General features: G+C 39.0%; 1 protein-coding gene across 2 annotated transcripts in view; it reads right to left on the bottom strand.

Annotated features, from left to right (window-relative positions):
• TBC1D22A (TBC1 domain family member 22A) overlaps positions 1–8,343 on the bottom strand; it is a 164,516-nt gene extending 156,173 nt beyond the window's left edge. For both annotated transcript variants that reach the window (XM_027892147.1, XM_027892148.1), the window contains exons 1-4: positions 8,158–8,343; positions 5,697–5,753; positions 3,643–3,983; positions 2,708–2,887 (exon numbers count right to left, since the gene is read on the bottom strand). In XM_027892147.1, coding sequence (XP_027747948.1) covers positions 2,708–2,887; positions 3,643–3,983; positions 5,697–5,753; positions 8,158–8,219 — 640 coding nt within the window. In that variant the 5' untranslated portion in view covers positions 8,220–8,343. The remainder of the gene's footprint in view (positions 1–2,707; positions 2,888–3,642; positions 3,984–5,696; positions 5,754–8,157) is intronic.
• Positions 8,344–10,247: the final 1,904 nt, after the last annotated feature.

The following is a 10,247-nucleotide window of genomic DNA, read 5'->3' as shown; positions in this document are numbered from 1 at the left end:
TCTTGTGAAAGAACGCATCCCTTTCACAACCTCTAGTCGACAAACAAGACTAACACTGCATTTTACACCGTCTTTACAGGATAATGATCATTCAACTGTGACTGAAAGGATTTCAAGGTCATTTTTATTACTTTGTGTTCATAGTTAAAGTTGATTTCTTACATTATGATAAACGAAAAGTCTTGAGTTGAAAATGTGCATGACATGGCTACAGTTCCACAGATGAACTGTATTTTATACTGCTTTGGAAGGACTTTGTCAAGTAAACTATTCCAACAACATGCAAAACTATATAAAGGAAACAAAGACAGAAGAAATACTTTGCTTCTCTTACTTCTAAGCAAAACAAATACTAATACTTGCAGAAATGAACAGAAATACTTGCAAAAATGTCTCCAAGTCTTACTAGTTCAGTTCATCATGACAAACAAAACCCAACTATCTGTAGGTCTAACACAACACAGACCTCCAAATACCACAACATCACACATACACAAATAGAATAAGCCAGTTGCAATGGAACAGCTCTGCCCCTACGTTATTCAGTACAAATTTTAGCTCAGAGCCTGTTGCCTAGTTCTACCTTAGTCCATGGGCAGTATTGCTCTGAAGAAAAACAGGAAAAAAAAAAAAACAGACTCCAACAAGAAATAAAAAACCACCACTCATAATGCTCAACAGTTTTCCAGGCTACTGTTGTCATTATAAATCAAGAACCCTTTTTAAATACAGTCTTCATTGTAGCAGACAGCTAAACCAAGCATCTTTCACAAATGCATACATTAAAAATGCATATACACAGGTACATTCCAGATTCTAATGAACTGTATATATGGTAATAAATATATACATATTTGTATGTTTACATGCATAGACACTTTCCCTAATATATACCAGTAATGTAGTCCAAGCACTACTATCACATATGATCTGCTCGTAATAGCTTCATGATCAAGAGTTTGCATGCAATCAATAAAATTTATTTCTTTCACTAAGAAAAATAATTTTTATATATATATGCATATATATCTATGCACGCTACTGGATATATTCCAGATAGAAAAGTAAAATTATTTGCATCAAAAAAAACAAAACCAGGTTTAAAATTCTATTCACACAACTTCAAATTCTGTATTGATTAGTTCGCACAGCAAGAGAAAGGACAAGCTTCCTAAAAATAGACCTAGAAAAGGCATTATTTAGTGATTTGTACAGGAAAGAATATTGAGAGCTTACTAAATATTTTTCATTTTAATATCAAGAAAACATACTCAGATTTCATATCCTACATTTCAGTGTGAGATTTATCAAGTTCAATAGGAAATAAAAACAAACAAACCCAGTTTGTTTAAATAGCATTGACTAAGCTCACCATCAGCAGGGTGACTGCACTCCTACTAAGAGTGGAAATTTTCATGCAAAATTACTTTACTTTAATCCATAAATCTGATTTACTGGGAAAGTATTCCCAACTAATTAGACAGCAAAAGTGAAATGGATAGTTTTAAACTGAACTTTGTCTTCCCTCTGACTTTGCGACTTTATGCAACAAAGATTTCTATCAATACAATATTCTTTAAAATTATGAGTTTTCATGTCAGCCACAGTCACATAACTCATAACATCTGTTAGATCAAAGGGAGAAAAAGTGATATTTGATTATCATTTTCAAGCTTATGAAAAATATTTAATGTTTTAACACCTCACTTTATTCACAGTTGCATTTCATAACAATGTCCTATAACTCACTGAAATGCTAAGTCTCATCCAGTTCGAATTATTTCCACGGTTCTACCTTGCTAGCATCAATCTCACAGTAAGACACAGCACAAAAAGAAAAAAGAAAAGCCACAGCTTGGACTATATTACACTGAAGAAGTCCCATGACAACTACTGAGCAGGAGACACCAATTCAAGACCTGCAAACATGGAATTTCTACTTCCTTCCGTAGTAGATATCCTGCAGATATCTTCCAGACTGATCTACTTCAAAGACATTTTCTCTATTAATTATTTTGACATAAATTTCTCCTTCTAACCATAAAGTTCTCCAAATGCACTGCACTAATTCTACTTACTCCAGATTTTCACTTGGGATACAAAGGCATTTGATTCTGTGATACCCTCTCAGCACTTGTATTGACTATTCAGCAGCTAAAATCCAGTGCACAAAGGGAACAGTCAAGTTATCTGACAATACATTTGTTTTCACATTAGCATGTTGTCAGCACTCACAGATGAGACACGGAACTACTGTATCAGCCTGTGAACATGAAGAATGCTCACTGAGTAGACAAGCAGCAATACTTACATGCCTCATCGTCTCTCACATTCCTGTTTATTTCTAAGCATGAAAATCACCCTTATACTCCACGCTGTTCCATTATCAAGCATTAACAATACACACACCTAATTATACTTTGGGTTTTTTTCTCCAGAGATTAGTCTCACAGGAAGAAATAATGTGAGAAAGAACAAGAAGCCATCAAACACCCTACATATTAGAAGGAACGTACACAAATCACTTACTAGAAGTGTGAATACTAGAAGCTTTCAATTTTATTCTTTCTTTCGCAAGATCAATTCTAAATGTTGAAAGGATTAGATCCTAACCAAACAGTCAGGCAGAACAGCACATCAAACAGGAAAATTTTATAGCTTAAGAATAATTTAGATATATTTCACATCTCCTATAAAAAACACTCACCAAGATCTGTATTGGGGCCAGCAAGTAGTTGCTTAAATTTGTCTAATCGGGATGCTTCTCTTTCAGTTAATGCAGAGGTAACTGAGGTGTTGTAGTCTCCTATTCCACTCACCAAAGGAGATGCGGAAGTTTGTGGAAGCGACTGCGATCTCTGCATGGAAGAACTTTCACTTGCATTATCTGAAGGGAAAAAGAAGCATAGCAGTTTGCCACAGCTCGTAAGAAGGCTACTAATCAGTTGAATTCTGTTTTCGAAAAATACAAACTCAAGTACAGAATAATCCTTGACTTCAAATTACTTGGATATAGCAGAAGCATCATTTCTCTTTCAAGCAGTATTCCACAACAAAAACACATCAATTAGAGATTGTACTAACATCAAGGCTAATGGATTTCTAAAATCTCTATGTTACCAAAAGCTGCTCATATTCCCCTTGCCATTCTTTAAAAAAAAACAAATTGACAAAAAAACCCTGAGAAATCATTGCAATTGTTTACTTTACATAAACCATGGACCAGATCACGAGAGCGAATTTCCCAGTCCACTTGCATGATTTTCTCCAATTTTTCAATATATTTTATACAGTACTATTTTAATAACAATTTTTTTACATTAGTGTTAGTATTAATTGCATAAATCTTGGTGCATCCAACTAATAAAATACATTAAATAGTGGAACTTCTTTCCAAAACTGAAGATTTATTAAGGCTGAAAACAAAGGATGTTTAATTATTCTTGCCTCACACATGTATTTCTCACATACATTCATTACGGTTTAGTATGGCATGCAGTCTCTCCCTCAGATAAATCAATGTTAATAAACAGTATTTTCCTGTGGTATTAAGAAAATGTTGGAAGTGGCTACTGTTCTACAAGGTAAATATTATAGCCCTCTTCATTTAACTTTCAACATCTTTTTCACTTTTTAATATACCTGATGCGCTCGCTGTATGACCTTCACTGACTGATTTAACAAGCCTATTATCACCACATGCAACTGAAGTCAGTTGTGCGAATTCCTCTTGTTTTTCTTCCTGTAGATGTTCTTCCTGAAATTTATGCTGTTCTTGTAGCTTGCTGTGATTCTGAATTACTTTGTGAGCTGTTTCCATGACCACTTCTGTATTCAAGTTTTCAGCAGCTATTGCTAACAGTTCATCATCATCATCCCCAAGATCCCAGGCATCACTTGTGTTACTTTCAAATTCTTGGAAGGTGCTGACTTTCTTCAGTTTCACTGGAGTTGTAGGAGGCTTTGAACCTGGTTTTACCAAGCTGTTTAAAACCAAATAAACAATATTTAGAAAACTAGTAATGAAGCTATGGATAGGACTAAAAAGCAAAAGTACACACTTGATACTATATAAGTAGCAAATATTTATCTCACTCCACTCATGTTACTCCTACATCCATCCATGATAACACAGCTGAAGAAGTCTGAGAACAAGGGCTGTAAAAACTGACTCTTCTTCACTTTGAATAGAAGCTGAACAAATCTTTCCTTTCCTTGTGCTAAGAAAACAAAACAAAAAAAAGACCAACCTCCAAGTCAAATAAAAGGATTACTACTAGAATAGCTTACAAAAGAGACAGGACACATTGCACTGCTCTTGCTTCATAAATTTCTGCAGAGGTTTCATCCCTTTCAATGCAACTGCTGTATAACAGCACAGGAGCCATAATCCAGTCATGGCCTACTCCTAAGTCATCATAAGCAATCATGCAATACAACCACTGTCATAAACAAATCAAGTCTCACCTTAAAACTCATTAGGTCTATCATTCCTCCCCATTCAGGCACGCCAGCGTGGATTTGCTTCAGAACTTTGCTCTCCCCACAGGCAAGATATCTCCTTTAGTTACCAGTCTAAGTGGACCCTGATCAGCTCCTAACCTTTCGTCCCTCTATCAACATGCAGTGTGAGATATGAACCAATATCCCTCCCTTGCCTGGCACTCGTTCTCACTGACAATAATGCAGAGCAACCACATCTTCCTTCAGAATTCAGTGCATAAAGTATAAAATTCAGAAGGTTTCTTAGTCTGCTCTCAAAAAATAAAAAAGTTACTGCCAGTAGCTTAACTGTGCTTTCACAGAATGGGTCAGGATGGAAGGGACCACAGCGGGTCATCCGGCCCAACCTCCCTGCTCAAGCAGGGTCATCCTGAACACATGGCACGGAATTGTGGCAATACCGTTCTTGAGTATGTTTCTGACCATCCCTGTCTTCCCACCTGTGCTAGTTTATCATTTTTTCTGTTAAGGTAGGTAGAATTGCAACTCAGAAAAAAGCTCTCATGCAGTCCTCATACAACGTCAGTAGCACTTCTGTTACATGTTACAGGGAATATCTTCCCTAAAAGGTGCTACAACACTTACACCTTTTCCCAACTTGTCATCACTGTCTAAAGCACAAGGTCTTTCTCCAATTCTGCCATTTCAAGCAATAAGCTTCTAATTTTCGTTACTCTTTATAAGTCTGTATTTTGAATGAATTAATCCCATTTCTTTTACTTCAGCCCTCAAAATCACACATTTCAACCGCCTTCAACTCTGTGTTATGTGAAAATTAACCAGAATTTTTACTTCTTGTACCATTTTAAAACAGCCCTTGAAAAAAAATCTAGTAGAAGCACAAGGTGCTTCAAAACCAATATTTGTCCTTATAACACTTATTTTTGTCCTTATTTTTAGGGTAATAATTTCCCATGTATAAGGCATTTGAAATAAATAGTAAAAGTTGGCAATCTATGTTAGTTGAGAGCTGAAGAGCTGATTTGTTGCTCCCAATGTGGTAAGCATCAGGAAGTCACAAAAGAGAAGTCAGAACAGGGAAGTCAAGGTTATGACTAAAACTGAAAAAGTAAGATTAACAACAAACTTTGTAGCCAACAGGGAAGGGAAAAAAAAAAAAAAAAAAAAAAAGAGAACACAAAATACCTGGAAATCCAAAATACCTGGAATATTTAAATAATAGATTAACTTACGTTCCATGCAATAACGGATCAAAAGGTGGATGCTGAGCTCCATACACATGTTGAATACTAAAGAAAAAGAAAGAGAGTTATCATAAAACTCATAAATATTGGAGAGTTTCTGTGTATTAAGCAGTCAATAATAAACAGAACTGAAATGTTGCAACAGTTTTCTGTTCCAAAGAAGTCCACATACCACCAAAAATAGTGAAGATGCAATTAATGCACATACTAAAATGTTACTTAATAAAAGTCACAGACTTGCCAAATAGGAGCTCTTTGTGAGACCTAAACTAACTTAGTCTATCTTATTTTTCTGACCAGGAATTAGAACAAGAAATAAGTTAAGTCTGCAATAAGAATCTATACTGCTTTAAAATTCCCCTCTCTATCATTTCTTCATTTGTCTCTTGCAGAAAAAATTAAAATTCTCAAAGAAATATCTGTAAAGATTTAATCTTCTGTGTACCCTTGTCACCCAAAATCCAACCAGACAATTCTTAACCATTACTAAAGTAAACAGATGATAAATTCAAAGAAAAATGCAAAAGGTGTCATGGTAAAGAATAAAAGCCATGGAGGTATTAAAAAATGCTTTGAAACATATAGGCTTCCAAAGATATATTTATTCACTACAGTCTCTAACATTATAAAACAGCATATTATTGTGTGGAAAACAAAACTCCCTACAAACTAAAAGTTCATTATCTCCCAGTTATCAGTTATAAAACTATTTTGTAACTAAAAAAATTCCCCAGAAAACACATCAAGATTTACATGTGACTTCATAATCGCAATTATTACTGCAAAACTCTGATTGTAAAAGAAGCAAATCATATGCAACATTAGCATATACCTACAGCCGTACCAAAAAACACATGAAAGACAAACATGTTCTCCTGACAAATAAATAACAATCTCTCCAGACCAGAAATATAAATAAGACCAACCTTAGTAAACCTGAGATAAAACCAAGCCAAAAAGACTGCAGTCATAACAAATTTTAAGAGAGGCTTGGACTCACAGGACAGAGGCAGCATCAACACTAATGAAATTAGTTCTGGCAATGACTGAGAAGGGTGGTTTATAAAAACTCTGATGATTTTTATGTGATTCCATGGAAATAAAAATGTCAGTCCAGCACCAGCCTTTCCACGTGACTGTATTCCATACACTCCATAGTCAAGTCTCTGTGCTTCTTGCTCTACCTTCTCATGAGGCTCAGGGCCACTGTCCATTTCCACACAAAATCTGCCTTTTCCTTACACTGCTCTATGAATACCGACAATGGAAATCCACACAAATATAAAGCAACAACAATCCTCTCCATGCCATAAAAAAAAAAAAAAAGAAATAAAAATCAAAAGCACATTCTCTACAGTGTCCCTGTTTTGCCACATGCCTGCAGTTGCCTGCAAACTAACAGCAACTGTTCATAGACCCCGAGCAATGGAGGAGAATCAAAAGTGTTTCACTCAAGGGAGTCAGCAAAGATACTAAGTAAAAGATTTAGAGGAACAACAACAGTTGGACTGAAAAGGTTAGTTTATAACGTAAGAAACTTCCAGTCAGGGCTTATGGGTCTCTGAAAACCAGCAAGGTAAATGATGAGCAGGACCGCATTGCTGAATTCAGGTAAATGGCACGAAGCGCAGAGCTACCCTTCTTTGAGAACCACAAATACGCACCATTCTTACAAAAACAACATAAAAAACTGCACTGTGAGAACAGTTTGGGAATGAGAGCAGAAAACGTTATCACTAACCAATCATCTGAATACACATTCCCAACCTGACGTAATGGTCAAAAGAGTTAAGGAGGCTTTGGGGGTGTATTGTCTGGAAAACTTTGAATGGGACAACTTTGCAATGATACAAGGACTGGTCTGCTCCTCATGCTTCAGGAAGAAAGTCGAGAAACTGATGATATTTGGAAATATCCGGCAGAAACTAAAAGCTGTCCCTATGCCTAGAAAATACATTTTCCTGCAAAGCATTTCAAAAACACCACAACTTGTACGAAGTTTCAAAACATCCTGAGTTGTATCGCTGCCGAGAGCCAAACACACTATCCCGCCCAGAATACCCCGGCGAACACATCCCCAGAATCGCGCTGACTCTTTTAACCACAACGGAAGGCTGGGAGCGCACATTCAGATAGTTATTTAACAACTTCTGACACAAGTTATAACTAACCCTTACTGCGACCCCAAACATCTCCCCAGGCTCCCGGGAGACCTCCGCGCCGGGAGGCTCCGAGCGCGGAGCTCTCAAGGCACCGGGTTCGAGCAGGAGCCGACCGCGCACGGCCCGTGCAGGGGCACACACGGGACGCGCGGGGGTCCCGCCGATCCGGACAGTAGGACCGCGGTGCGGTGGAGGCAGCGAGGCCGGACGGCCGAGCCCAGGCAGCGCTGCCCCCCGCGGTCCAGCACCACCGGCCGGCGCCCCGACCTTCCCGCGGCGCGGCTCACCTTCCCGGCACCTTCGCACCGCTCCGCTTCCAGAACTGCTTTCTGCCGCTGTCGCTCGCCATGGCGGCGTCACCTCATCCCCGTCGGCGGCCCCGGCCCGGCGCCGCCGCCTCAGGCTTCACTCCCCGCCATGGCCCTCCACAGGAGCGGCACTGCGCGCCGCCATCTTGGCACGGCAAAACAACGCCGCTCCTCATTCGCCCCCCGGAGCAGCTCGGAAGATTAATCCAGTCAGAAGTGAGATTGCTGCCGGGCGGGGCCGGACGGGCCAATCGCAGCAAAGGGGCGCGGGGGGCGGGCGGTGGCGGCCCCGGCCCGACCCCAACCCCGGCCCGGAGGTTCCGCCGCGGTTCCCGTGGTTCCAAAGTGTCCCCACGAGTCAGGGTTCACATCGTGGCATTCCGAATGTGTTTAGACTTTAATCCCTTTCGATGGAATCATACAGACTAATTCTTCAGCGTACTCCTTAGAAAGAAGTGCAAAACTCACTTTACGTCCGTGGAAGGAAACTTTAATGGAAGAGGACATCGGTTTATAACAAAGTCCATCATATTTTTTCCCACTTTACCTTTTACGATTATTTCCAATTATTGAGCCAGTTACTGGGTGGCGGCTTTAATCTTTCTCTATTTTAAAGTTCTCTGGTCATTGTACCCACTTCATTTTTGGCTTTGGGATAGTACGAGGCTGAGGGGTTCATTTGTATATTTCTCAGCAATTCTGGTCCCAGGATAAATCACTTCTGCCAACAAAATAGGCATGGGTTAATGTTGTTCTTTGGAGTGTGACTTCTGAGAAAACAGTGCTGAGTTACAGGGGGTTTCTGTCCCTTGTGGGATTTGCTTTTGGGATTTTTACTTCTAAGGAACTGACAAAAATAAAATGATACTTATAGATGGGTAGTATCATCTTCTCTATTTGTGTCCTTTAAATAGGACCCCTCTTACAGATTCTGGAACTCGAGTTTTATCAGCATTAATGAAATACACAAGAAACATATACATAAATGTAATATGATCTATGTCTATTAGCTAAAGTAAAGTGGAATCTGCAAGGTCATGAGTGGAACTTTGCTTGGTGGGAGCAAAATAAATTTAAATTAGATCTGCTGCTGGTAAAATACAAAAATGAGGTATTTTCAGTTGTGACTCAAAAAGGTGAGAAATCCATAAAGCACACATTCTACCATTAGCATGAATATGGATGTTAAAACTGTGCTTCAGTTCTTTTCATTTGTTCATTGTTGATATTTGTCAAAGGGAAACGTAGTTAGACTCAGTCTAGACAGTCCCAGCCATCTGTCATCCTTGTGACAGCTGACCTGGATTCTGAAGTGACGCCATTTAACTTTTGTGTCAGTCTGGTGCAGCCACGTGGAACTTCAGTTTAGCAGAGGAGGTTTTGCTGAGTTATGTAATCAGATCACTACAACCTTAACTTCATTATTAAGCTTTCGTTATATTCAGTGTATGTTACCTTGCGTTTGAGCTTTTAATGTGTTGCCGAATTTTATGCTGGAAACAACTAACTGTTGCGTTGGTTGTTCATGTGAATAAGTCTGACCTGCAAACGGGGCTACTTTTGTATCAAGAAGAACTGCAAATGTCTGCTATTGTGGAGGGCTGCTGCCAGTTCAGACCTGTGGGCTGAAGTCACACAGAGCTGGACTAGGCTCTCTGTGCTGCTGACTTTCAAGTAGTCAAGGACACTGTTTCCCTTCCCTTTCTATTAACTTTTGTATTTTCTCCTTGCCCCATGTTTTATTTTATCCCTGACACAAACCTGTGTTGCCAAGATTCTGGAAATGCAAAGGATTTGGAAGGAGGAACCTTTCAAGACCTCATCATGTAAGTTGGGTACAATTCTTTATGCCCATAACTCAAGGTGATCTGACCACAAAGAGCATGTCCTTGAAGAGGGCTTACAAAATAGTACCGACTGAGTATCACAAGAAGCAATACAGTACTTGGAAGGAGAATGTGGTCTGAACATGTATTTTAGCTTAACTTTTCCGGTTATGGATATGTGATGTGGGCAGCTGAGGCTCTGCACAGGTTCCACTGTTCCACTCTTTCTGTTTGAGGAGATCT

The sequence above is a fragment of the Empidonax traillii genome, unplaced genomic scaffold, assembly GCF_003031625.1.
Source record: "Empidonax traillii isolate 1590-97213 ecotype Southwest subspecies unplaced genomic scaffold, ASM303162v1 scaffold339:size995844, whole genome shotgun sequence".
In the NCBI taxonomy this organism is placed as follows: Eukaryota; Metazoa; Chordata; class Aves; order Passeriformes; family Tyrannidae; genus Empidonax; species Empidonax traillii.
Note: the sequence above shows the minus strand (reverse complement) of the source record. Positions and strands in the feature narration are given on the sequence as shown.